This window comes from Punica granatum, chromosome 2 (genome assembly GCF_007655135.1).
Source record: "Punica granatum isolate Tunisia-2019 chromosome 2, ASM765513v2, whole genome shotgun sequence".
Taxonomy (NCBI): domain Eukaryota; kingdom Viridiplantae; phylum Streptophyta; class Magnoliopsida; order Myrtales; family Lythraceae; genus Punica; species Punica granatum.
In genome coordinates, this window is record NC_045128.1 from 41,223,352 (window position 1) to 41,250,512 (window position 27,161).

The 27,161-nt window shown below is 39.1% G+C and overlaps 6 protein-coding genes across 11 annotated transcripts; 3 read left to right on the forward strand and 3 right to left on the reverse strand.

Moving 5' to 3' along the window:
* Positions 1-1,026: 1,026 nt before the first annotated feature.
* Positions 1,027-3,960, reverse strand: LOC116194142 (glucosidase 2 subunit beta). Its single transcript, XM_031522875.1, has 6 exons — positions 3,678-3,960; positions 3,385-3,498; positions 2,373-2,468; positions 1,789-1,968; positions 1,565-1,697; positions 1,027-1,464 (listed from the first exon to the last, which is right to left on the reverse strand). Exons 1-5 carry the CDS (start codon positions 3,793-3,795, stop codon positions 1,594-1,596), a joined length of 612 nt encoding a protein of 203 aa, XP_031378735.1. The 5' UTR covers positions 3,796-3,960; the 3' UTR covers positions 1,027-1,464; positions 1,565-1,593.
* A 959-nt stretch (positions 3,961-4,919) lies between these two features.
* On the reverse strand, positions 4,920-6,694 carry LOC116194015 (protein ASYMMETRIC LEAVES 2-like). The gene is made up of 2 exons (XM_031522747.1): positions 5,826-6,694; positions 4,920-4,927 (listed from the first exon to the last, which is right to left on the reverse strand). Exons 1-2 carry the CDS (start codon positions 6,598-6,600, stop codon positions 4,920-4,922), a joined length of 783 nt encoding a protein of 260 aa, XP_031378607.1. The 5' UTR covers positions 6,601-6,694.
* Positions 6,695-8,404: 1,710 nt separating this feature from the next.
* On the forward strand, positions 8,405-10,231 carry LOC116195578 (rac-like GTP-binding protein RAC2). The gene is made up of 7 exons (XM_031524841.1): positions 8,405-8,752; positions 8,850-8,937; positions 9,250-9,359; positions 9,450-9,513; positions 9,597-9,661; positions 9,775-9,840; positions 9,932-10,231. Exons 1-7 carry the CDS (start codon positions 8,651-8,653, stop codon positions 10,028-10,030), a joined length of 594 nt encoding a protein of 197 aa, XP_031380701.1. The 5' UTR covers positions 8,405-8,650; the 3' UTR covers positions 10,031-10,231.
* A 6,804-nt stretch (positions 10,232-17,035) lies between these two features.
* On the forward strand, positions 17,036-20,843 carry LOC116195576 (acyl-coenzyme A oxidase 3, peroxisomal-like). The gene is made up of 13 exons (XM_031524839.1): positions 17,036-17,627; positions 17,922-18,039; positions 18,125-18,232; positions 18,332-18,504; positions 18,607-18,706; positions 18,787-18,861; positions 19,006-19,136; positions 19,237-19,372; positions 19,452-19,571; positions 19,660-19,806; positions 19,872-19,976; positions 20,062-20,163; positions 20,366-20,843. Exons 1-13 carry the CDS (start codon positions 17,167-17,169, stop codon positions 20,612-20,614), a joined length of 2,025 nt encoding a protein of 674 aa, XP_031380699.1. The 5' UTR covers positions 17,036-17,166; the 3' UTR covers positions 20,615-20,843.
* Positions 20,502-26,149, reverse strand: LOC116195580 (OPA3-like protein). Of its 6 annotated transcripts, XR_004154683.1 has the most exons (7): positions 25,652-26,136; positions 25,189-25,323; positions 24,920-25,006; positions 24,625-24,792; positions 24,464-24,542; positions 23,954-24,118; positions 22,314-23,838 (listed from the first exon to the last, which is right to left on the reverse strand). XR_004154683.1 is itself a non-coding variant. In XM_031524843.1 (5 exons), the coding sequence occupies exons 1-4, from the start codon at positions 25,778-25,780 to the stop codon at positions 24,634-24,636; spliced, it is 510 nt and encodes a 169-aa protein (XP_031380703.1). In that variant the 5' UTR covers positions 25,781-26,136; the 3' UTR covers positions 24,380-24,542; positions 24,625-24,633. The 6 variants fall into 6 exon arrangements, 3 of the variants coding, with proteins under 3 accessions (XP_031380704.1, XP_031380703.1, XP_031380702.1); XR_004154684.1 differs by lacking the exon at positions 24,464-24,542; XR_004154682.1 differs by having other exon boundaries at positions 24,464-24,792; positions 25,652-26,133.
* On the forward strand, positions 22,600-23,998 carry LOC116195577 (cyanidin 3-O-galactoside 2''-O-xylosyltransferase FGGT1-like). Its single transcript, XM_031524840.1, is given in 3 exon segments — positions 22,600-23,016; positions 23,018-23,118; positions 23,121-23,998. Coding segments are annotated over 3 exon segments (1,365 nt in total). The 5' UTR covers positions 22,600-22,630.
* Positions 26,150-27,161: the final 1,012 nt, after the last annotated feature.

The window sequence follows — 27,161 nt, forward strand, 5'->3', positions numbered from 1 at the left end:
CCACTTAGCTGTGTATTATTCACCTAATATTTTCTCGCATGTCTTCGGCATCATGATGGGCCACATCAGGACATCCATGATAATTCCTGAGATCGTACATAAGAATGTCGAGAGTTTCTTTTCGATACTCCCTTTTAAAATTTATTCAAGGAAATAAAACATTACGCGTTAGGCTTTGTCTATAAAGATCGTTTGACTCGACATAGTGCACCGTCTTGTGGGCCATGAGTATATATAATATGAACTATATACATGGGGCAGTGTCTTCGGCCGATAGAATATAATAGTGTAGATGGTATAATATTAAACACTGAAAAAGAAAAGGGGGGGCAAAGAAATGGTAAGATAATAGGGAGAATAATAAGTGGGGGGGGGAAGATGAGTGATGAAATTGTGGGACTTAGCGTGTGTAGAAAAGGAGAGTCACAATGCCATATGGCCATGTGAAAGTTTGATTGCATTTTGCATATTTGCCCCTCCAATCTAATTGCCTTTCTTTTCTTTGTTCCCAAACCATACCCACATGTAGGGTACGTGCCCTCTTCTCCTTTATCCTCTTTCCCAGCTGCTTCCACTGCCATGAAAATGGCGATGACCCCTCACTCAGAATTTATGTTCCTCTCCTCTGCGTACTCTTTCTTTAATTAATAAAAAGGAAAAAAAAATAAAGAAAAAAATTTCCTTTTTTAATAATTGTCGAAAGGGTTCCGAGCTGAATGGTTAATTTAATCTGAATATTGATAATATGCAATCATGATTTAGAGGAAATTAAAGGGATACCCTTCATCCCAGGAAAGTGTCCTACAGCGAGCATCTGCCCCATATAAAAGTATTCTGCAAGTTGATATGGGCATGTGATGGTATTTACTTGCAGTCTTTCTTCGTCCTCTTTCTTTCTTTTCTTTTAAATATATATGATGCAAAAACTGTCTGGCATTGTTAATTTAAGTAAAAAGGATCGTCACACAGAAGAGATTTTCAGATAATATCGACGATCAAAGTACAATGAAGCCGGAACTCGAGTTATGGATTTCTAAATCCTGCAGAAGCAAGACCATATCTCTGCATTAAATTCTTGCAAAAAGAGAGAGATTACAGAAATACTGCAATGTGCAGCAACATGGTTTGCAGTGCCGGTTTTTGTGTATCTATTCCTAAGATCTTAAGCAAATGAACAACTGTCAACAGCAAAATAGAGAGATATTTTCTCTTGTTCCAGACATTGTTTTGCCCTTGGAATTTCCACATAACTTTAATACGAGAACAGGAACCGCGTACACTTCTCAGATCTTCCTGTTTTAAGCTGAATGGCCAGCAGAATCACGCACGAGGAACAGGTGATTTTCCGCATCCACTTGCGCACTTTTGAGCATCATGAAATAGTAGAGCATATCCTGTAGCAATTATATTGGAGGCTCGTTCATAGCCTTCAGAAGTTCTCGGATGTGACGATGACAGATATGGCTGAAAAAACCAAACACGACACAAAATAGGAATCAATAAACATTGGTACTTAAAAATTATCCTAAACTTCAAATTTACTCTATCAGGATGAAATTCTTACCAGTATCTACTTGGTATAGCTGCATCCACTCAACGAGCACGTCTCCTTTTAGACCGAGCACGCCGGCGGAAAATCCAAATAATCAGCAGCAAACTGATGAGGATCACCTGTAGTATTAGCACAAACTTCAACCCTGAGGCATCGACACCGTGAGTTAATCATTAGTCCGTAAGCAGGAGATTAGAGTTTCTATTTTTCCTGAATCAGAAAATCAGATTATGCACCTTTCAGTTTTTGAATCATGTAGTCAGGGTGATCATTTGCACTATTGGACCCTTCAATCTCGACTGTATTGCGGGTTGTCTCGAGATAGTTCCCAGGCTTGTACTGGAGATTCCCACCCATGATACAAGCGTTCAGGCAACAGGTCTGCCCCTCATACTCATCACTTCCATCGCAGCAATCTGTATATAAAATCCAACCATGAAAATTTAAAAAGTTGCGAACACGTCCAATAGGTTGTTGGGGCTGGCAGGAGAGCATCACCAAAAACATGCATCTTTCTTTCTTTTCCCCCTTTTCAGTTTCTTATTATTATTATTATTATTATTATTATTTTCTTGCAATGGTTGGGAATCTTAGGCTTTACTCCTGCCTAGCCCAGTGCATTTACAAGGATCACATTCCAAGATCTCCCAATAAGATTCGAACATAAGATTTCAAGCAAAGGAGTAAATTACCCTGCCATCTAAGTGAACCTCTTGTTACTTACATGCATAATCTTTTGGACACAATTGAATTCCTTATAGTAATAGAGTTGCCAGGAAGGGTGATGCTCAGGATGGACAGCAAGGTATCAATTACTTACCACAAATACCGTCATTTACTCGAGAAGAAAAAATGAACTTAGGCGTACTTCCTGCATTCCTGCAATAAAATTTGCCCGCTGGGCAGGCAGATGTCCCTGAAAAAAGAAGTATTTAGAAACTACTCACATGGCAAAGTATATCAAACAACATAAAATAACTGAACCTTTTAAAATGTTTTAGGAATTCAAAGAATACGATCTCTTTTTCTGATTTAATGATGATAATCTGGGAAATAACATCGTGCATGCTAAGAAACATGGAAAAGAAAGAAGAGGTCGAATAAGATCTCACGTTTTATTATCTCAACAAGGCAGAGGAGCCGAGGTAGCTTAAACTCAATTATGTAATCCTTTAAAAATTCAAAGAATTCAAGTTCTCTTGGCACAAGTATCGCATAATGTAAAGAAAATAAGGGATTGAAACAATGAGACAACCAAATTCTGTGGCAAAGTCAAGTAGGTGCGAATACAACATCTATGAATAGCTATTGGATCAGACTGCCTTACATTTTATCGAAAAATTGCAATATGACATTTGAAAAATGAAAGGGAAAATATATATTAGCAAGTTGTGTGGCATGTATAACCCTTCAGTGGTGTCTTCTAGTGATCCTTTAAACAACAAGACCTTAGTCATCTAGTAAAATGCCCATGAAATATCACCTGTCTTGATAACTCACTACCACCATCTGCACTAGACTCCAATAGCATCTATAGCTCATCTGCTAGAAACTTCGTCTTAAAGAAATTTAACCTTGAGTCCTTGACAGCCAATTTAGCTTGAAGGGACAGCATCGTCATGCAGCTTATATTACCGCTAGAATACAGCCAACTCACCTTGGTTTTCCCAGTACTCAAATTCAAATCACACAGTGCCGATAACATTTCCCAATGCCATTTATCAATGTACAGAAACTGATCTAGTTTAGGCCAAACCAAAGTCATTGTAAGCTAGGTCATTCAAGCACGAGCTTTCCATGCCGATTAGGGAAGAACAGAGTAAGATGATTACCGGGTTCATCAGTTCCATCAAGGCAATCACAGAAGTTGTCGTTCAACCGGTCTCTGGTGAAGGATCTTGACCCGTCCTTGCACTTGATGACCTCTGCTCCGTAGTACTTCTCATCTGTTGACGACAGAAGCGGAAAACAAAATCGAAACTCTAAGCCGATAAAACGGAGAACCCAGAAACATTTCGTCATTGCAAAGCAAGAACAAAAAAATTAGGCAGAAATATCCCACGCCCAGATCACCAAAGTGACTGAAACTCGTTCAGAGAAGAGAGAGGGGAGGGAGACAGAGTACCTGAAGGGTGAACGCCGAGGAGTGGTGAATGGGAGTGAACCGAGGTAAAGAGGAAAATAGCAGAGAAGAAATGGAAGACGGAACTGAGGCTGCGGAGACTTGACTGTCCCATGGCCATCCGGGCGATCTCCGAGCTGCTTCTGCTGAGTGGAATGTGGCCATTATCGAGGGAGCAAAGCTCCAATCTCTCACCTTTGGAGTATGGACTTGACCCAGAGAGACAAGTCAATTGGGTCGTCCGCCCCACGTCGACACGAACAGAGGCTTCTGCTGTATTTGCGTGCTCCCGGTCAACTGCTCCTCGCCACGCCAAGTGGGTTTTCGTCTTTCCAATTTTGCAAAATTTTTTATTTTTTATTTTTTTTCCCTTAATATCGGAAAGCCAAAGACTTGTGACTGAACGGAATCAGTATACTTAGAACAAAATTCTTCTAAATGTAAATTTTTATACTTATAGATTTTTTTATTAAACATGAGCATAACACGAAATATATAACAGTTTAAAAAGTAAACATACCATGAACATCCCACTCTTGATATCAGAATTTCCTTAACTTCTCATAGTTTTAATGACGTATGTTGTCAGTCTGTCTCGTACCATTGTTTTAGAGTTCGTGTGACTCTAAACCGATATACCAAGGCTTGCCCCGGTTAGTTTTCACGACTTATGACCATCACGTATTAGTACAGTATTTTTATTACTCCTTCTACAAAATATAGCTCAAATTTCTTCAATAATTTTTGCTTTTTCTGCTGTCACTGGAGAAAATCCACGATCGGAGTAATTTTATCCCTTAATGAGCCGACTTGAATCAAATTGGATTAGTCGAAATACGCTGAACTTCTAAATATTAGAGCGCATATTGGGGAAAAAAAATCTCTTGACCTTAAATTCTTCACTCAGTGCCCTAAGCTCAGCAATGATATTTTATATCTTACAATGGGAGTATCTCAATATTTCATCAGACTAATTCCCCAGTAAAGATCGTTTTCCTCGTCAACAAAATATAATACTCAAGTTTGTCTGGTGAATACGTATACCATTTGATATACACATCCAAATGAATGAAAAACTGAAATATACATCAGCTTATATATAGTTCGATCAATTCTAATTATTAAACAACACTGGTATATATAATTTGACGTGAAATTAAATCCTGCTTGTATACTAGATAGAGAAAATAAAATCCTGTCCCCGATTGTATTGATCATTGCAGTGCTTTCTGTTCCTCTTGAATGTTATGTACCTGCAACATCAATATCATACATCCATAGAATTAGTAAACAATAGTGAGATCAATGATCATTTTCGAACTGTCACGGTCTAATTCCAAAGAGGGAAAAACTCGGACAGTATTACTAATTTGGAATCCCACGTACCATACAAAGAAAATTTTGATCGCGAGATCGTTTTAATATTTTCCATTTCCATGGGACTCATCTGTGAGAGAAACCAGAAATATATAATCAATGATCAATATTGATATATACTTCCTATATCATTACAGGAAAAATCCCAAAACATGACACGGTATAAATACTAAATTCCAGGCGCCCGAAAACCCAAAAAAGAATTGCGAGCGTTGGTATTTAAATGGCAACAAATCACGTGCATATAAATATTTTTCCCTAAAACCACAGCTACACTCATTGTATGACGTGTTGGAGGATCGGCTCGATCTGATCGTGATATACTTTAAAGTGAGTTTCAATTCACGCCCTGCAAGTTAATTCCGTTCATTGAAATTAATCACCAAGACTCGTTCCAGTGATTTGTGTGCATACAATTAATTTATTCGATGAAAAAAGACCAACATGATCCTCAATAATTTTAATTAGGAGCAAATTGTTGGTTGAATTGTTTGCAACATCGATTTCCATAGGAAGGAGAATACGAATTCGAATGTTGAGAAGGCACTTGTTGGGAGGGAAAGTAATCTATGTTCCATCTCGAAATTGTAAAAGTAACGTTTCGCACAATTTTTGATAACTGAACAAATAAGATCCTGATAATTAATTAAGATGTGCATGAACTGTGCTACTTAGATTTAATGGATGTATCATATCGATCGAACTATATCGCCTCCTCGGCGAAGCGATAAATGAGAGTGGTCCTCTGGGTTAGAGAATATCATTGATGATTACCTGGAAAGTCGTAATACCCCTGCTGATGATTGAAACCATTGATCCGGTGGTGCGACGGATGCATCTGAGTTGCCAGCCGCATGGACGATGCGATCTCCCTCTCCTGATGACTTACAGTCTCACGGCTCTGTCCATTGCTGTTAGCAGAGCCATATGGGCTCGGGTCGATGATCGAGCTTCCATTGTCGTGAACATAGGTCAGAGCAGTAGCAGGAGCAGTGGCGTTGCTAATAATCTGATGCCCCCCAGTGAAGTTAACTGCATTGGCATGATTGCTGCTGGCCCCATTGCCAGTGATTATCCCGTTGGCCTCATTGCGGTAGCCGTTGCTGTGGCTGTGGTTTCTGGTGTTGGGGTATCCCCACCCACCGGGAGCTGACCCTGATGGCAAGGCCGTCGCTGGGGCCGGGGCGGGCTTAAACCTCTGGGGGCATTGGAACTTGGCCAGCAGCTCTTTGTAGTAGTCGAGCTCGTGCTGGAGCTGCTTGTGCTCGCCCCTAGGGCCTTGCACCGGGTCCCGAGTCCAGCAAGTGGCCTCCCAGATGAGGGACTCCGCAACGTCCGTCCGCTGCTCTGGCAGCACTTTTTTCATCATCTTCGACATGTTGCTGACCCCGAACACCTTCTGGGCAGCGTCGAACTCCGCTTTCCTCTCTGCGGGGAAGTGTGGGGCCAATACGCACTTCTCGTCGCACTTCTTCCGTTGGTGCTTGCAAGAAGCACATGCGGGCTGGCCTGCCACCGCCGCCACACCGCCATTCTGCTGCGGGTGCATGAGTTCGAAACCGGAATTTAATTGCCACTGCAATTCCCTATACTCACACTGATCCTAAGCTAACGGGGCTAGGGCACAAAAATTGGATGATGTTTTTTTTTTGGAGAGTTTTAAGGTGAAGAGAATAAAGGAACAACCTTGACGAATATGTTGTGTGGAGGTTTTGTGCGTAGGAATTGGATTAATAGAAGAATAAATAATACGCAGGACGGTAGCTTATGACAAATCTATCCCTAAACACGTAAAGATTATTTGCGGCTTATAAATAAAACAAATACATCTTGTGAGCTGGGGTTGATTAGGTTTTATTAGGTAAATCATATGAAGAATAAGAGATAGAGGTTTTATTAATTGTAAATCTAATATCTAATTATATCACTAAATCCCTCTTTAAATATTTAATTTAATGAAATTAAGTCCTCTAATTTTCGAGAGCCGATTATGCAGAATTTAAACTTTAGCCCGATATAACTTTTATTTTTAAGTTTCAAAAAAGAAAAGTATGTAAGCCATACTCGTTGTTTAAAATTCAATCTCGGTATGCAAAGTATCTGTTATTTTTCATCAAACTGATTCTAGAATCGATATAACATTTAAAACTGATTCCAGAATCTATGTGACATGCAGTTAATTGATTCCAGAATCGGGATATAAGCACTGGAATCTCCAATCAATTTGATTAGATAGTGTTTTAAAATTTGAAAAAAAATCCTTGTTACCCATAAGGATTGGAAAATCTATCGAACCATAGAACAAATATTTGGCGAGTGTTATTCGACCATTTGGGTGTGTAGCAACCATCAAAATACTTGAAAGCAGAAACCGAACTCACAACGAATCCACAAATTCTCATTTACAAACATTTTGATTAGTTATTACTTTTCCAAACACTCGATCGATATTCTTCCGAACCATATCCAAGTGCCTCCGCGAAGATGGATCTCCGATATTATCACTAATCTATCCATTAACGGGCTTGGGCCCTTGACAGCCTCAATCTCGAGGCTATTATCTCTAGGTGGGTTGGGCTTGCCCATCAAAAAGTCATTCCTCTACCTGGCCCAATTCAATGAGTGCATCCATTATTTGGCCCGGCCCAAAATGCATACGGGGTACCAAATCCCATAGAACTCCAGAAAGTATCCGGTGTGTGTTAGGACTCAACGCCCTTACTCGACCAGGATCCGTTCTGTAGGCCCGTAGCTTTCTTGTCCTTGAGTTCTAAAGAGATACGAGCTTGAGTTGTTCGCATTCACAGCATTAACTGACCGTCATAATAACTCGATATCGCATCCTAAAGTGAACTCGCTGAACCGGCCCCATTCATCGTCAATGGGGGCGGATCATCATCCAATATTATTGGAATCTCTAAAGAGACCAAATAAAAGCGGTGGAATTGAATGATTCTGGGAACAAATCAGAGTCTCTCTTATATATCAGGTCGAGAACAAGTACGGTCGTGGCCACCCTATCTGTCTTTCCGCTACGCTTTACATTTCATTTTCTCGATGTTTTTTGTCTCAAACCATGAATCATTGCCTAGGCTAATTCCCCAGTGTTCATCATTTAATCCTCTTCCCTTGTCCAACACTTAACCAACTAACACCAGCACCAAACAATCCCCTCCATTTGTTTGTTGGCTGGCTGTCCTTTTTCTTTTTGATTTTTTTTTTAATTTCTCTTTTTTCCCTCCTCATGCTTCCTCACTGTGGCTGTCCTTCCCCTTGAAGTAACAGGAAAGGAAGAGCTTTTTCAGGGCCAAACAAGACTGCAAATCATCATAATTTCATCATTCCAAAAGTTAAAAGCTGGGGCAGCAGCAAAAGTTGGTGCCTTTGGTGGGCTCACTCATTAAACTCCCCTCTCCCCCTCCTTCTATACTTCTCCTCCTCCCCTCCCATTTCCACTCAAAATTTCAAAACTCAAACCACCCAGCTTGTTCCGAGGAAAAAGCTGAGGTTTCGAAAAAGAATATCGATCTACAGCACGTTTAAGATAGTTCACAGAGGAGATCGGTCGGAGATCTGTTAAGAAGTAACTACTGCACATCATGATGAACACAGCAAGGTTCATCAAGTGTGTCACTGTTGGCGATGGGGCCGTGGGCAAGACTTGCATGCTCATCTCCTACACCAGCAATACCTTCCCTACTGTAATAATCTCTCTGTTATAATCTCCTCCTCTTAATTTTACCTAAAATGTTTCGAACTTGTGATAGTTAAGCTTGAATGTTCTGTATTCTGTTACAGGATTATGTGCCGACAGTGTTCGATAACTTCAGTGCCAATGTATCTGTTGATGGCAGCACAGTGAACCTTGGCCTGTGGGACACTGCTGGTCAGTACCCTTCGTTCATTCTCATATTTTCCCGGATTTAGCAGAGCTTCGTTTGTTCCCATTGATAGGCACTTCTTACTGTTTCATAAACTTATAATCTCTTAGACTAGGACAGTTCACCGGCTGTCTGACGCATTTTTCGATAGTGTATTTTATGGACATAGAGATGGCCTTGTAATTGCATTTCTACTGTCAATGTCGGAATAGCTGAGAGGGTCATCATGGTAGTAAAGAAGCGATAGCTGGGCAACTGCTTCTGAATGCTACCTTCTTGTTCATCTGCTGGGAAATCTTTGGTTTTGGCGAATGCAGGGCAGGAGGATTATAACAGGCTGAGGCCATTGAGTTACAGGGGAGCAGATGTGTTCTTATTAGCATTTTCCCTCATCAGCAAAGCAAGTTACGAGAATATCTCGAAAAAGGTGGATCGTTTCCTCTGAGTAGCCAACATAACTTTCTCTTGCATATCTCTCACTTCACGCCTCAGTAACATGGTTATTCGGTTTCTACAGTGGGTTCCGGAGCTCAGGCATTACGCCCCGAATGTTCCAATCATTCTCGTTGGAACAAAACTCGGTAATCCTATGCACCTTCAAACTTATGAACGGATCATGCTCGTGTTAGAATCTAATTTATGCTTTTGATGTGGGTGATTGTAGATTTAAGGGATGAAAAGCAGTATCAGATCGACCATCCTGATGCCATACTGATCACAACTGCTCAGGTAAGTGCACTCGAGTCAGGACCTCGGTGAAAGAACAAATCTTTCCATTCCCATCGTTCTCTGATCCATGCTAATGTGGCCATTATTCTTAATGGAATTGAACATTCGTGCAGGGTGAGGAGTTGAAGAAGGCGATTGGAGCTGCTGCTTACATAGAGTGCAGCTCCAAGACTCAACAGGTTTACCCTTTTGTATCTGCAGCTCTCTCTGGAATTATACACACACAAGAAACCAAGCTAACTTTTTTCGAAATTTCAACACTCTTTACAGAATGTGAAAACCGTATTTGATGCTGCGATTAAGGCCGTTCTGCAGCCCCCTAGGCTGAAGAAGAAGAGACGTAAAATGAGGCCGTGCATATTACTCTGAAGTCTGAACATATTTCTAGATCTCGATCATTCCCTTGTCGAGATATCCTCGGATACGATATTTAATATTCGTCCTCTGATCCTCTATGCATTGTGGAATATGTAATCTGTTTTGTTGCCTGTGACTCTAATGGGATTTGAGCAGTAAAATCGCATTCTCCCAAAATTAAAATGAATGAAGGAATCGCATTCTAGCATCGGATATATACTCTAATGGTATCCGAATGGCACCTACCTCGGCGAGTTTTCTTCAGCATTTTCAAATTTCCGAGCAGATGATCTCTGAGCTTGCAAAACATATGTACTGCAATATTCAAAATTACTCTTGCTGTTTAATTTTACTGTAGAAGTGCATAACCATGAGCCGATATGGCACGGTCATTTTCGTCTGATACCATCAGCGATTAATTTTCTCCAAGAAAAAATCTTTTTTTTAATAAATAGAACAAAATCGTATATTATTTCAAAACTAAATAGATCAGTAGCTGCTAATCATTGGCAATTTGACAATCCTTTGTTGGGCCGGTTTTCTCTCCTATATGGAGAATGGTAAGGGCCTAACAATTGGTATCCGAGTTCGGAAGTAAAAAAAACCCGGCTCGAAGTCCTCCATATAGTCGAGAATGGGGGGGAATTGTTGGGCCGGTTTCTCTCCTATATGGAGAATGATGAGGGCGGGTGATGGAAGTAATCCCACATGGAAAAATTGAGAGGAAATCCATAGGTTTATAAGAGATAATGGTCTAGCAACCCATTGGCTTAAGCTTTTGAGTTGCGGATGGGCCCGAGTCTCAAGTAAGCCCATGGATTTTTCCCTACAGTGGTATCAAAGCCCAAGGTAACGATCCTGGAGAAGTGCACACGCTATGCGTGGAAACCCACACCGCGCCAAGGCCCGAGTGTGGAACTCGTGGCTAGTGAATGGCCTAACAATTGGTATCCGAGTTCGGAAGTAAAAAGCCCGGCTCGAAGTCCTCCATATAGTCCAGAATGGGGGGGAATTGTTGGGCCGTGACCTAACAATTGGTATCCGAGTCCGGAAGTAAAAAGGCCGGCTCGAAGTCCTCCATATAGTCGAGAATGGGGGGGAATTGTTGGGCCGGTTTTCTCTCCTATATGGAGAATGGTAAGGGCCTAACAATTGGTATCCGAGTTCGGAAGTAAAAAAAACCCGGCTCGAAGTCCTCCATATAGTCGAGAATGGGGGGGAATTGTTGGGCCGGTTTCTCTCCTATATGGAGAATGATGAGGGCGGGTGATGGAAGTAATCCCACATGGAAAAATTGAGAGGAAATCCATAGGTTTATAAGAGATAATGGTCTAGCAACCCATTGGCTTAAGCTTTTGAGTTGCGGATGGGCCCGAGTCTCAAGTAAGCCCATGGATTTTTCCCAACATCCTTAGCATCAAGTTATCGTCCTTTACATAAATATCAGGTAAATATTCTGCTTGCACATGCAGATCATCTAAATTGGACATTTTAATGAAGAAAGAAGGAAAATCAATAAAATAAAATAAAAATTCTTATCTTTCAACGCCCTTCCCGAAAAGACAACGACCCGTTATTTAAATTAGAGGCAGCTACTGAATGCGAAGACCATCCCGCTTTCTTAACTCCGACGTTTAGACGTTACCGCCATTCTCCGTTCCCGTTCACGGTAAATACATAAAAAGTTATCAACTTTTTTCGGCGTAAATCATTATATTCGAAAATCCAATTGGATCTCAAATAATCCAGTCTAACCTAATTGACCCATCAAAAAGTAAGTTCAATTGGGTCTCAACTAATCCAGTCAAACCGAGTCTGCCTACTAAGAGGTAAAATTCTCATAGAATAGATTCTCTACATTCAACATAACTCGAACCCAAGACCTTATTTAAGCAGAATAAGTGTTGAATTGTTTTAATCAATCATGGTAAAAGTTATAAACTTTTAATCTTATCTCGAATATACACAGATCATTTTTATATATAAAGTCACCAACTTTGATTTTAAGTTTCCATCTATCACATTATTAAATTTTCTATCAATTTGCTAACATCACATAACACTGCTGCTTTTGTAATATATATATATATATATATATTTACTTTTACAATTTGATAAAATAAAATACGTAAATTGAAAGAAAAGGTGGTCGGAACCTCCGTCATTGTTGACGGCGGCGGCTCATTGGAGATGGTGGCTTGCGGGAACCCACAACCCCCAAGATGAGGTCGTTGTGCCTCTTGAGATGGCCAGAGAAATTAATAGGAAATTCGACAATATGGTAAATGTCGAATCAATATGTGTGTATATATATATATATAAGTCGAGGCACACTTATAAAGAAGCACCACAACTTCACTTTTTTAAAGCTCTCAGCTAGTAATTTATCGACTTTTAAAGCACACGAATAAGTTTTATTATATTTTATTCTTATTATATTCAACGAGTCTTAGACATTCGTTTATATATTATTTGTATGGAGTGATATATACAATTAAAGAAAATTTTGAAAAAAATAAATATTTTCTCGATAATTAAAAAGCATTTCTTGATATATGATAATACATTTCAAGCTTGATATACCAAATATTCTGTAAATATCGCATATTCCTCCGCTTAGATATCATCCATGATTAATAGAGGATTATGAAACTAGGTTTGCGGCTGTAAAGAATGAGAAATGAAGAAGTCATCGATACACAAAAACCATGAGGAATATGAGGGCCATCGAGTCATAAGTCTACAAAGTATTAGTCGATAATAGAAGAGAGATATGGGTTCATTTGATTTTGCAATTAAGTTTTTAAAAATTTAACTTTAACTTTAACTTTACTCACTACACAACAAAAATTAACAACACAATTATTAAATTTTTATTTTTTTAACCATTCAATTCAATTTTTAATACTAAATTCTATCAACTATTTATTACTTTTTTTTTCAAAATTCAATAACACAATCATTATTTTTTCTTTACTATTCATTACTTTTTTACTCATAATTCAATAATACAATCATTACAACTCAATTAAAATCAGAACTCAACTCTACTTAATTTTAAAACCAAACGCACAGTAATGTTTAAAGTTTCAAGTGACTTAATTCTATTGGAAAATTTTCAAAAAATATTAAATTCCATTAATTTTCTAACAAATCCAATTTGTACCTAGATTAAATTAAAGTTTGTGTTTCTTAGTTTATTTTATGTAATGGGCCTCTTGCCTCGTTTATCTATCGGAAAAAAATTGTGATTCATGATTAAAAAGTAATCCATGGTACATATGAGATAAAACTGAAAATAATATTATATTATATAATTTACCCATCTGAGTATGTATTTATTTTTTTCGAAAATTATAAGGTAAGAAATGCAAAGTTTTCTTTTTTTTAGTGTTTTGCCGATTCAGATCTTGTAATCTTGTATCTTCTAATGGGATGAAATCTGTCCGAACAAAAATGGAAAAAAAAAAGGTCTGAAATATGATCGGCTAAGGGAAGCGATAAACTTCACAAGTCAAAGCCACCAATGCAAATCTCCAGTCCAGTCATCTATTGCGGAGCGTGGAAGGCACGCGAGAATGCTTCACACTTGAATGCTGCCAAGCGTTTTGATGACTCATAACTCCCCCCCCAAGAAGGCGTTAGAAAATAAAAAAAATACTAATAAAACGTTCAACTTTAAAAGAATGAGTTTTAGGGTAATAACCAGTATGTCGACCGGGGATTAAGAGGTTATGGAATTTTTATTAATGGGACTTATGTATCACTTTATTTCGTTTAATTTTTTATCTTTGTACTAGACTCGTGTGTCTCCTTTATAATTGAAAAAAAGATATTCAACTTTAAAAACTTTTTTATTTTCAATTTTCTCGCTGAACTTTAAAAATTTAAATGAAAAGGAAAAAAACATTGATGAACATCTTTTGTTATTATTATTCTTTCGTAACAGTCAATTTACGATGGAAGATCATAATTCAATGTAAGCGTGTTAGACATTAATTTTCTTGATAATCTTCTTTTTATAGAATGATGATGATATAAGTATATTAATAATTTTGAAAACTTTAATGATCCAACTAACGTGCCAAATTAATCCGTAGAATGTCCTATAGATTTTCTAGATAAAATATTTGAAGAAAGTGTGTTGCTTGAATAGTAGAATAATAATAATAATAATAATAATAATAACAAATCTAATTATAATTTAAGACGGCAAGTATAAAATATTTCAAATGTATTATGATGATCGCGTGGAGTTATACATCAAAACCTCTCTATTTTTTTTTCTCAAAAAATCATTTTATTAGTACCATCTATATATTACCAAAATTTACTTGGGTGCATAATAAATGCAATATGAAGGGTTAGTGATTACAATTAAAATTATGGAAAAAGAAAATTTTAAAACGAAGAATAATTATAAAAATTATATAATATAGACACCTAAATTTAAGTATTTTAAATGAGAACATCACGATATACTGATAAAAATTAATTATCGAGAATTCTTACTGTTAATAAGAAAGTAATTCACCTTTAGAAATTGTGAATAATTACCATATTTTACAAAAAAGGATAATTACTATATGTAAATAAAACCCATGCAACGCACGTGATTGAAAATTTATATGTAAGTAAAAATAGCAAACCAAACTATGACTATAAAAAAAATTCATAAATTAAATATTATAGCGAATATATTATACTAAATAAAAAATAGTAAAACAACTACAATTGTAATAAATGTTCCCAATATTATAACAAAGATAAATTTCATAATTTAATTATCTATATATTACTAAAATTTACTTGGGTGCATCAGTGGATGCATAATAAATGCAATGCAATGTATGGGTGCATAAATGAGTGTATAATAAATGCAATAGAATGTCTTACTAACTACAATTAAAAATTATGAAAAAGAAAATTTAAAATGAAGAATAATAATAATTATTATATAATATAGACACCTAAATATCTTACTAACAATCAGAAAATTATGGAATACTAAAATTACCAAATAATATAATTTGAAAATATTAAAATACTAATATAATACCATGATTTTATCAAAAGTAAGTAAAAATGAATCATTAAAGTTAATGAAAATTTTACCTAAAAAGTTTATATTCTAACTATGAGAAAAAAAATTGTATTGGACATTTTCAATATTATTAGAACAATAAATGCATTTTATATATGAAATTGATGTTCATGTTCGAATATCAAAATTAATAAATAACTTATTATGTTAGAATGTATAGAAACTTAAATACAATAAAAAAATCTATCTATATATTTATAGTAAAACAAACTACACAAAATAATAAATATTTTTAATAAATGCTATCAACATATAATTGTGATTAATTTATATTAATAAACATAAGTATATCATACAACAAACTTTGCATATTACCTATATACGAGTCCATAATTAGGATTGAAATATAAACTACTCAAAGTCACTTTTTTACAAAAAAAAATGGCAAAAGATTTAAATTAAATATTTTAAGTGAGAATATCGCAATATGCTATTAGAAAATATAATAATAATAAAATTACAAAATTAGGTTTCTATATTTGAAACGAATATGTATAATAATCTCGGATAATATTAACACAAAGTAAATTAAATATAAGAATCAATCACAGAATTATTGTTTCTAAATTGATGAAATCGGTCTAAACTCTAACATATTAGAAATTATTTCTTCAAAATTTGAAATTAATTATTGAGAATTCTTACGGTTCATAAGAAAGTAATTCATCTTTAGAAATTATGAATAATTACCACATGTATATAAAACTCGTGCAATGCACGGGATTGAAAATCTATATGTAAGTAAAATTAGTAAACCAAATTACAACTATAAACAGTTAAATTATTGAGAATTATCACTGTTCATAATATTGTAACTAAACTAAATTTCACAATTTAATTATTTATATTGTGAATTAGACTGCTCTTGTAATAAATGTTCTTGATATTGTAAGAAAGCTAAATTTCACAATTTAATTTGAAATTTCATTCTAAATAAAATAAATAAAATAAAATTGATAATATAATGATTTTTAAGATACAATGAACAAGTCTTATAAAAACAAAGAACATATATTTGTGTGAATACATACGATAGTAATTTTTAAGAATAATCAATTTGCATATAAATAAGAAAATATAATTAATTGACAAAAAAAGAAAATAAAAGACAAAGTATTGTAGTTAACCATTTGACAAATAACATAAACAAATAATTAGTTAAAAATTAGAAATGCAAAATTATTATTGTACTATTTAAGTTATTGTAATTTTTAATAAAAAATTTGAATAATTATTGTTTGAAATTTTAAATTAATAATAATTATGAAATTTTATTAATCTTGTAGAAAACTTAGAATTTCAAAATAAAAAGAATATAAAATATATATTAAAAAGAACCCGTGCAACGCACAACGCACGGGGAAAAGGCCTAGTATGTATGTCTAATATTTTTCGATACTATAAAATTTTCAAGGAAAAAAAGGAAGACAGTGAAGAGAAAGAATCAAAATATGAATGGACTACCAACACGAAATCTATTTTCACGCTTATTTCTCTTAAGTAAAATTTTCGATTCGATCTTTGTAAATGGAGAAAATCCACGAGATATTTTCTCAAACAAGATTAGGAATATCATTCCCAATATTAAACTCATCTTAATAGGCTTTTGGATAGGCGTCGTACATGATCACCTTGGTTTGAGAACCACCGTGTCCATGATCTAAGCCAATTTGGCCTTAAATCCAATTTTGTTTCCCTTATGATGGATGATGACTTCCCTTGTAACAATGCCCAGCTTTGACTCTACCAATGAATAATCTCTTTGTTCAAAAAAAAAAAAAAGGAGGAAGAAGAAGAAGAAGAAGAAGAAAAACGAGCGAGTGAGTTGGACTCGCATGATAGCGCGTAGGCTTCCTCCAGCAAGATCTTGCTCTTGTGGGCAATTGTCCCACCCACCTGCGTCAGACCTTCGCGGTCTTCCCTCTCTATTTACTCTGCACTTTTCTTCTTCTTCTTCTTCTTCCTCGTTTCTCCATTTCCGATTTCTTCTTCCCCTTTCTCCATTGACATTTTGTCCCCTTATCGATCCCCTCAATCCTGCAGAATGGATCGTATCTCACGGCGAGCACAAGTACTCAACAACCACCTTACTCAAACCCCGCCACCGCCGGCCTCCTCTCTGCATCCCAGCCCCTGCCTCAGCTACTCCCCCCCGGAGCTCACCGAGAAGACCCACTTCGACACGGCGGACCTGCGCAGGCTGACCGACGGGCACAACCTGCAGGACCGAGACTGGCTGTACGGCCTTATGGTCCAGAGCAAGCTCTTCAACCCGAGGAACTCGGGGGGCAGAGTATTCATCTCTCCCGATTTCAACCAGTCTATGGAGCAGCAGAGGGAGATGACCATGAGGAGGATCGGGTACCTGCTCGAGAGGGGCGTCTTCCAAGGGTGGCTCACGGCCAAAGGCATCGAGGCCGAAATGAGGAAGTTCGCCTTCCTCGAGGTTGTCGGGATGTTTGACCACTCTCTCGCGATTAAGATTGGCGTTCACTTCTTCTTGTGGTAAAGCTTCTTCATTGATTTTCGGTACTTCGGTTCCTTGAGATCTTTTGTTTTGATCAGGAGAAAAAAGACAAGAATTCTACTGTTTCCTTCGATTGAGGTTACTGTTGTCTGTTATTGGTTTCCTTCAAGTTTCGATCGACAGAGTAAAAAAAAAAAGTGATTTTCAGGCCCACATTTTCGTAGGGAATGACTTGGTTCCGCTCTCTTTGCTCTGTACTTTGCGGTATAGTTGGCCCACTAGTTTGAGGTTTTAACTCAGTAGCTGTATCTCTCTGTGATGGCGGACCTCAGGGGTGGGGCGATTCAGTTTTTCGGCACGAAGCGGCACCATGAAAAGTGGTTAAAGGATACTGAGAATTATATGATCAAGGGTTGCTTTGCGATGACTGAGTTGGGGCATGGAAGTAATGTATGCGGAACTTCAATATTATCTGGTCATTAGCTTTCCCAGTGTTCAACAATAAATTGATTGCTTTTATACTTGTTCCATTCAGGTCCGAGGAATCGAAACGGTTACAACATACGATGCCAAGACTGAAGAGTTTGTCATTAACACTCCCTGTGAATCAGCTCAAAAGTACTGGATTGGAGGGGCTGCTAATGTGAGGATCATTTTCTGTGAAAATTTATCTCCAAAAAATATTCAAATGCCTCTTATTTTCTATTATCTGATGTTGCCATTTTTTCCAATGAGCTTGCAGCATGCGACACATACAATAGCATTTTCACAGCTTAATATCAACGGGACCAACCAAGGAGTCCATGCCTTCATAGTTCAGATTAGAGATGCAGATGGCAACATATTCCCCAATATTCGTGTTGCTGATTGTAGTCACAAAATTGGCCTGAATGGCGTCGATAATGGCCGAATCTGGTACTGAGATCAGTCTAATGCACATAAAAGTTGCAAATTCATCTATCTGTGTTCCAGACTGCGAGTTTGTGAAATGTATCTGAGTCTTTAAAATTGTGACAGGTTTGACAATGTGAGGATACCCAGAGAAAACTTATTGAATTCAGTGGCTGATGTTTCGCCTGATGGGCAGTATCTAAGCGCAATTAAAGACCCAGATCAAGTAAGTCAAACTTGTAACTCATATTCCCTTTTGAAGATAGTTATCTTTTATATACGTGACTGTCTTATCTTTTGTTTCAGAGATTTGCGGCGTTCCTGGCTCCTCTGACATCAGGACGTGTAACCATTGCTGTTAGTGCTATTTACTCGTCTAAGGTAATGCGTGCTTTACTGCTCTGTTTACCCACTAGGTCCTTCTTTTTCATAATCTGATATATGTAGAAAGTATCCACCTGCCAATATTGTATTACTAAATTCTACTGCTGATTGTTTGTTATTCCTGCGTTCTTCGCTTGTTAGATTGGGATGGCAATAGCCATTAGGTATGCATTGTCAAGGAGAGCCTTTTCAGTTGCACCTAATGAGCCTGAAGTACTGCTGCTAGACTACCCTAGTCACCAGCGAAGGCTCTTGCCTCTTCTTGCCAAGACGTTAGTTGCTTCACTTGTTATCATTATTGTTTTCCTGTTCTGCTTTATGTTGTTAAGTTTTGGTGCCCTGAATAATTCTTAACTATTGGATTGCGTGCAGTTACGCGATGAGTTTTTCTGTAAACTATTTGAAGACACTTTACTGGAACAGAACTCCTGAATTGAACAAGACTATTCACATTGTCTCTAGTGCGTATAAAGCCGCATGCTCATGGCACAACATGAGAACTCTTCAGGTATCTTAACAGCCATGACTCCGCTGTTCAATATTACCTTCTGAAATGATCTTTTTAAGGTTTAAATCTGATGTAACAGGAATGTCGTGAAGCCTGTGGAGGACAAGGCCTGAAGACGGAGAACCACGTGGGCCATTTCAAGAGTGAGTTCGATGTTCAGTCAACATTTGAAGGAGACAACAATGTCCTGATGCAACAGGTTGCAATTGATATTACTACTTCATTTTTACATAGATGTGAACTCGATAGTCTTTGCTCTTACATATTTCTTTTGATGTGAAATTCAGATCAGCAAGGCGCTTTTTGCTGAATATCTGAATGCCAAGAAGAGGAATAAACCATTCAAAGGATTGGGGTTGGAGCACATGAACGGACCTTCCCCTGTTGTCCCTTCTCGGCTGTCTAGTTCGACACTCAGGGACAGGCAGTTCCAGGTAAAAGAAGCGTGTTTACGGCTCAAAGTTATAGTTGCGCATTATCTCACATCTCTGGCTTTCAGGTCGATGCCTTCCATTTAAGAGAGAGGGATCTTTTGGCTCGTTTTGCCGAAGAAATACTTAAGCTTCTATCACAGGGACAGAGTAGGGAACATGCTTTCATGCTGGTGAGTTTGGATTCCTAATCAAAACATCAACACAATCTCTCTGTTATATGCTCATGTCTCTACTTTCTCACACTTTGGCCACCAGAGTTACCAGCTTGCAGAAGACTTAGGCAGAGCTTTCTCCGACCGAGCAATGCTGCAGAATTTCCTACAAGTCGAGGAATCTGTACCCAGCGGACTGCTAAAGGTAAACCCTTTGCCCTTGGTTTTTCAATCTCCTGATATTTGATCTTCTTTAGAGTACAATAAGAGGATGACATTTGGGATAGAGAGTTCTGATGATAAGAATCGTTCTGAATTAATATACATTGTAACAGGTATTAATTAGTTCACACACCGCGCATTCGCATTTGGTAACATGTCGGTAATCTTTTTTTCTCTCTTAACAGGAAATCTTAGGCTTGTTGAGATCCATGTATGCCCTTGTTGTCATTGATGAAGACCCTGCTTTCCTTCGCTACGGCTATCTTTCACCCGAGAATGCTGCATCAGTGAGAAAGGAAATCATGAAGCTCTGCAGCGATCTGCGTCCTCATGCGCTTGCATTGGTCAATGCCTTTGGCATCCCTGACGCACTTCTGAGCCCGATAGCTTTTAACTGGGTTGATGCTAATGCTTGGTCTTCAGTCCAACATTAGGCTCTCATAAGTTTCTCACGATATATAGTTCGATGCATAATTGGGATGCGTCTGGTCGGAGCTGTATCCTACTAAGGAGCTTCTCAGAGGAAAACAACACAGGGTGAAGAAAAGGCTGAGAGGAGTCTGTTGTTGTAGTTTAATGTAAAGCGTGGGATGTAATTAAGGGCCATTCTCAATGGATATCTATGTTCGGAAGCAATAAAATGTAAACATCTTGTTTTATGTATTGGTATAATGAGTTATCAAATAATCATGTTATTTATGAGATGAGATCGTGATATTACATCTGACGAGGATTTCATACCCCTCACCTCCCAATGGTATATACAAGTTTGCGTTCATGCACTAGCATATACATGCTACCACATTTGACTGCAACCCATGAACACTGATGGACGACCATGTCAATGTGGCGTAGTCGAATGTGACCTCCTCTGGAGGACCAAGTTCGACAAGTTCCGGTTTCAAACGCCGAAGGCAAGGCACAAAACGACCAATAACTAATATATAGCATCCCAAAATAGGCCCAAGGCCCCAGACAGGACACGCAGGTCTCAAGGGAAAACAACAGAACCCTTAAGGCTCCCACAAAAGACGGAAAATCAGTTAAGCCCCCTTTCTTGCAAGGGCCATTGGCACCCTGTTTTCACAGCTTTCCTGCGAACATATGCTGCCCCCAACAGCCTTCCCTGCACAGAGTTCCTGATAGAGCGCCGTAAAAGATCCTCCGAGCACCTCCCCTTTGAATGAATAATGTTATCTCTGGTCCCCCAGGTATGGTAGATATAGGCATGCCATGCTAACTGGAGAATGACAACCCTTATAGTAGCTTTCCCAGCGAGTTTTCTCACTGCCCAATGGAACTCATCCTGCCAATCATCCGCAGCTCTGATCTGTCCAGCCAATAGGAGAATCCTCTTCCAAATTTCCTTAGTGAAAAGGCAAGTAAAAAAGATATGGTCCCTGCTCTCATCCTCATTGCCACAAAATCCACAAGATATGTGAGGTATAGCTCGACAAAGGATTAGAGTTATCTTACACTGAGAGCTTTGAAAAGGAGCTCCAAAATCTAAACAAGTAAGCATTCAAGTTTCTCGTAGTTGCAGATTCCAACAAGACGACCGAGGAAGGTCTCAGGGATATCACTGAGATAGTTTCTGTTCTGAAATGATATAACTGATGAATCTCTCAGTATAGTGTTAAAATCAGAATTGTATATCTACCGAAAGGGAAAAAAAAAAAAGGATGTGTGTGTATATGAACATGTAATATCCCAAAAACCTATGCAGAAGATTTCATCCTAGAAAATGATAATGCTCGATCGATTTAAGCATCTTTGTTATCATTTCTTTTGTTCCTTGTTTCAGTATATTATTGTTGTATGCGAAAATTGCTCCGACCCCAATTCAGAATTTGCATTCGGCAAGTCGACGTCGTGAGAGCAGAAGAGAATCAGATTACATGAAAAGTACTAGTTTTCTTTACACATCAATGTTAAGATGTCTTTGCTCTATCATTTGCAGTAGATTGCTTGTGCCTGAAATTTAGAATTCCACCGAGTCCAGGGCTTTTTGCGAGTTCCTCCAATTCTTCTGGTTTGTGCTAAAGACCTCCGTCGAGAGCTCTTCATCTCTTTGCTTCATTGCCTGGCCCGGGAGATCCTAATAAAACGTAAGCTTGGCAACTCACAAACCCGGAAATAGAACATCTCATGAGAGCAAAGACTACTTTGGCAAACCAACGCGGGAAAGAAAAAAGAGTCATATTTTTTGCTGGACAGAAAGGAGCTCTCGCCTCTCTTCTCCATCAAAACAAGGCAAGTTGGTGAAGTATATAATAGAGGGAAAGAGCGTATGAGAGTGTGAGCCTCTCTCTCCGTCAAATGTTCTCATAGTCATGTACTCCATGAATTTAATATAGAAGTTGATGATTTTTGTATCAACAATTAGCATTTCATTAATTATACACGGTTGATCCTTATCGTTAGTTTCGGTTCTTGACGCCATTGCGATTATGTGTTCAACGTCGGGTGTCTCTGCCTTGCACATAATGATGTACCCTTGGTTCGCAATGGGTCACCTCACGCCATTCATGCACTTGGCCAACAAACTGGCAAGAAGAGGGCACAAAATCTCATTCCTGATCCCCGCCAGGACGCAGCCCAAGTTGGAGCCCTTCAATCTCCACCCTAAACTCATTGTCTTCGTGCCGGATCACCGTGAGGGCCTTCCCCCTGGGGCTGAAACGACTTCCAACATGCCCTCCCCATTGCACTCGCTCATCATGACTGCAATGGACCGTACCGAGAGTGATATCCGTCTCTTGCTCCGCGATCTGAAGCCTCAGGTCGTCTTCTATGACTTCGCCTACTGGATGCCAGGCCTAGCTCGGCCCCAGGGATCCCTTCCATCTCTACTGTAGTGTCAGTACAGCCACAGAAGGTTACTTACTCTGTCCTACTAGGCAGGCCGAGGTGGACAAGCACGAGCTGGCTCATGAGCTGAGGAATATCCCGATGAGTCCATCAAGCTCCACATCCATGAGGTGAGACACATTGCTCAGATGGCGTTCATGACGTATGGTAGTAACATGCGGTTTATGGATCACTTGCTCACCAGCCGGAGTGAGGCTGCTGCTCTGGCCTTCAGATCATGTCAAGAGATTGAGGGTCCGTATATTGAGTATGTTAGGAGCCAGTTTGGGAAGCCTGTCCTTCTCTCTGGCCCCACCATACCCGAACCACCGATTTCCTCTTTGGATGAGAAGTGGTCCCGCTGACTAGCACATTTCGAGCCCGGCTCTGTGGTTTTCTGTGCCTTGGGGAGCGAATGGACCTTAAAGAAAGATCAGTTTCAGGAACTTGTGTTGGGTCTAGAACTCACAGGCCTACCTTTTCTGGCAGCACTGAAACATCCGATCGAATGCGACTCTGTTGATTCAGCCCTCCCAGAAGGATTTGAGGAGAGGACCCGAGGGAGAGGAGTAGTTCACGGTGGATGGATCCAGCAACAGCTGATACTGGAGCACCCATCCATCGGATGCTTCATCACTCACTGCGGGTCAAACTCGATACTCGAGGCACTAGTAAATAAGTGCCAGCTTGTGCTTCTTCCACACGTGGGTGATCATATCTTCATTGCGAGGATGATGAGCAGGAACCTCAAGGTGGGAGTGGAAGTAGAGAGAGGTGAGGAAGACGGCTCCCTGAGAAAGGAAGCTGACTGCAATGCGGTGAGGACAGCAATGGAGGAAGGAAGTGAACGAGGGAGAGAGGTCAGAGCAAATCATGCCAAGATACGAGAAGTGCTGCTCGACAAAGGATTAGAGTTATCTTACATGGAAAGCTTTGAAAAAGAGCTCCAAAATCTAATCCAGCAGTGAGCGTTTAAGTTTGTGGTAGTTGCAGATTCTAACAGGACAGACCGAGGAAGGTCTCTGGGATAGCAATAGCTCTGAGACTGATTTGCCTTCTATCATGACATAACTGATGAACCCCTGCAGCTGGAGAGAGGATGGAGGAAGATTTGGCTCAAATGTGACGCTCTACTCTTACTAGTTGATGCTATTCTCTTCCCTAAGAACTCACCTTCGTAGATTAGAAGTATTATTTCCGATTTTAATAGTACGCTTAGTTATTTCTCGGAATGGAAGTGTACTTGGATATGTCGTTCTGATAACCTTCATGCTCATGACTTGGGCCACTCCGGCCTCTTGTCAAATTTTCAGACTGTGTATCTTTTGAGGGCTAGAACCCGGATGCAGTTTCGTCGTAATAATAAAATCGTTATTTATCAAAAATATCCAAAAAACCTGCGCAAAACACTTCATCCGAAAAAACAACAATACCTGATTTAAGCCTATCTTTGTTATCCTTTCTTTTGTCCCATGTCAGTATTATTGTTGTATGCAAAAAATTGCTCCGACCCTAAGTCAGAACATGCATTCAGCAAGTTGACATCATGGGAGCAGAACAGAATCAGATCACATGAAAGTATAGTTTTCCTTACACAGGAATGTTAAGATGGCTTTGCTCTATCATTTGCAGTAGCATGTGCGTGCCTGAAATTAAGAATTCCACCAAGTCCACGACTTTTTGCGAGTTCCTCCACTTCTTCCAGTTTGTGCTTAAGAAGCTCAACCTCCCTCGAGAGTTCTTCATCTCTTTGCTTCATTGCCTGGCATGGGAGATCCTAAACCGTAAGCTTGCCACCCCAGGCAACTACAAACCCGGAAATAGAACATCTCATGAGAGCAAAGACTATTTTTTTCATCAGTTTCAGAAGACAACAGCACTGACTTAACCTCTATTTCTTGTCTCCGCATCTCCTCTTTTCTTGCTTCTGACCTCGAACTTCTCTGCACTTCAAAGATAATCGCAGCTCCAGCAACCTGACACCGATGCCAAGGATCCTTAATAAGTCGCTCAAACGGTATAGGAGCAAGCCACGAATTCAATAGGAGTCTTAACAGTTAGAAAATCAAGACTGTACATGCTCTGTCTAGAATCTCAACGGGACTCCCTCGAGATCATATTTCAGTAACAAGTGTAATAGAAGCAGGATCATGAATACCGTGAAGACGAAGAGCTCCCCAATGAGATCGGCAGCAGCTTGGACAGCTTTCTCCTCATTAAGGGGGCGGATTTCAACATCTGTCGCACGACCATAGATTCGCCTTTGCACTTGTGTTGCAAATCGATGATTCGCCTGATTGTAGAATCCCAGTTAAAAGACGAAATGACCACCAAAATGATCTAGAAATCCTAATTCTGTTCTTCAGAACTGACCAACATAATTATGAATCATCTTTCAGGCAAGAAAGATTGAATGATGCTACTAAGACGCAAACATCCTCAGTCAAAATAATCGTTTAACAGCAAATCGTAACTTTACAGCAGCAAAGACGAGAATGTGACCTCATGGTGATACGAGAGCCGAGACCAAACAGAGCACGATACTAGGAAGATCAGAGCCACTGAGCTGAGCAGAACAAGCCCGGCAACAATGGAAGAACAAATTTTATGAGGGAAGTTGCCTGGGCAATGCTTATGATGAGCTGCCGGAACTTGGGGTGCAAGCCGGCTTCTTTCTTGAGGCGATTGGCGACGGGCTTGCAGAAAGTCTTGACGGCGAGCGTCCCCAGCTTCGTCACCGGCAGTATCATCCTCTCTCTCTCTCTCTCTCTCTGCGTCTAGCTCCGTCAGCGTAAGTTCTCCACTATCTTGGCTTGCTGATAACGTTGGCGCTGCCTGGGGTTTCCAGAAACTTCTGCGGTCATGTGTTATGGCAGTTGAAGGAACAACTATAAGAGAGTCGGCAGCCGATCCTTGGCCGGGACATCCAGCGGCACTCTGCCACCACCCAGTGCTGCGACAGTGCAGTCAATGGAGAGGGAGAGGCTGCAGGAAAACAGCGGAAATGTTTTTGGGTTGGTTTGTACGTTTGGAGCTGGACTTTGTCGAGTCATACGCTTCTAGAACCATTGTTAATGAGGGGGAGAGGGTGCAACAAACCAGAGGAAATGTTCAGTCATCTTAATTAGGTGTTAAGTGTTGTAATACTGATCGAATATTTGCTCATTAACAAGATATTGGCCTGGACTGCCGTATCTTATTAGTAATTGCTACCTTTTTTTAAGTAATAATATATAATATAAGTTTGTATGTAGTTTAACATGGGGAGAGCGGTGTACGTATCGCTTGTTCTCAAGTCGGTCTTTAGGCAGCTAATCCAATCACTGTATAGTTCATTATCGACCATAAGAATGATGATGAGATACCCATTCGGGTTGGCATTTATTGTTTCAGAAAATTGAGACTTTACAGACCTCATAGCTGGAGTCTTTATAGACAACATCGATCGATCATAAGTTCTTAATTCGTAGAGTCAAGATGGTCCGAACTCTTCATTCGAGCAACGCTCACTGTGAAGAGGAGGAATCCTAACATGCTTATCAAGAAGGTGCTTAGCCTACAATCAAAGCATAGAACAACATCACAGCACAGAGCATTTTCTTCTTCTTTTTTTTTGGGTAGATAGCGCAGGGCAACTTTAACCCTACAATATGCATCTTTTGATCTTTGAAATGAATTCGACGCATGGGAACAAAGCCAAAAGACCCACAGAGCTATCGCTAAAAGCTACATGAGCTTCAGTAACAATTACATCCTACCTAAAAGCTAAAAAGCCAAGATGCTACAAGAGTGGTCTGATCAAAACTTCAGGGAGTCTGAACTCGGAAATTCGGGGTCTTGACTACCAAGCTTGATCTTGGATCTTGAAAAAGATAGCTAGCTGGACTAACGAATCTGCACATAAAGAGCAAATTCACCGATCAATATGACAACAGATAGCTTTATTACACATTTCCGGTAGTGATCTGCCATTATCAACCAAGGAAGGTTCATTCTGCTCCGGCAACCGTAAAGAACCAGCTTTCAGTGGATCGAGAGAACATCAGCAACAGAAAAGATTGATCATTTACATTTCTTGGCATATTTGATGAATGCCCCAGTAAAAGAATGCCCATTAACATGCCGAAAAAA

Excerpts from the sequence above, each read along its gene's own strand:
- LOC116194142 (XM_031522875.1), bottom strand. The coding sequence starts at position 3,795 with ATGGCCATGGGACAGTCAAGTCTCCGCAGCCTCAGTTCCGTCTTCCAT. Across the intron at positions 3,499-3,677 it reads CCTCGGCGTTCACCCTTCAG|ATGAGAAGTACTACGGAGCA; the intron begins GTACTCTGTCTC and ends TGTCGTCAACAG. Across the intron at positions 1,969-2,372 it reads AGTAAATGACGGTATTTGTG|ATTGCTGCGATGGAAGTGAT; the intron begins GTAAGTAATTGA and ends TTTTATATACAG.
- LOC116194015 (XM_031522747.1), bottom strand. The coding sequence starts at position 6,600 with ATGCACCCGCAGCAGAATGGCGGTGTGGCGGCGGTGGCAGGCCAGCCC.
- LOC116195578 (XM_031524841.1), top strand. The coding sequence starts at position 8,651 with ATGATGAACACAGCAAGGTTCATCAAGTGTGTCACTGTTGGCGATGGG. Across the intron at positions 8,753-8,849 it reads CCAGCAATACCTTCCCTACT|GATTATGTGCCGACAGTGTT; the intron begins GTAATAATCTCT and ends ATTCTGTTACAG. Across the intron at positions 9,360-9,449 it reads ACGAGAATATCTCGAAAAAG|TGGGTTCCGGAGCTCAGGCA; the intron begins GTGGATCGTTTC and ends CGGTTTCTACAG.
- LOC116195576 (XM_031524839.1), top strand. The coding sequence starts at position 17,167 with ATGGATCGTATCTCACGGCGAGCACAAGTACTCAACAACCACCTTACT. Across the intron at positions 19,572-19,659 it reads ACAATGTCCTGATGCAACAG|ATCAGCAAGGCGCTTTTTGC; the intron begins GTTGCAATTGAT and ends TGTGAAATTCAG. Across the intron at positions 19,977-20,061 it reads GGGAACATGCTTTCATGCTG|AGTTACCAGCTTGCAGAAGA; the intron begins GTGAGTTTGGAT and ends TTTGGCCACCAG.
- LOC116195580 (XM_031524843.1), bottom strand. The coding sequence starts at position 25,780 with ATGATACTGCCGGTGACGAAGCTGGGGACGCTCGCCGTCAAGACTTTC. Across the intron at positions 25,007-25,188 it reads GGGAGCTCTTCGTCTTCACG|GTTGCTGGAGCTGCGATTAT; the intron begins GTATTCATGATC and ends CATCGGTGTCAG. Across the intron at positions 24,793-24,919 it reads TGCGGAGACAAGAAATAGAG|GCAATGAAGCAAAGAGATGA; the intron begins GTTAAGTCAGTG and ends CTCCCATGCCAG.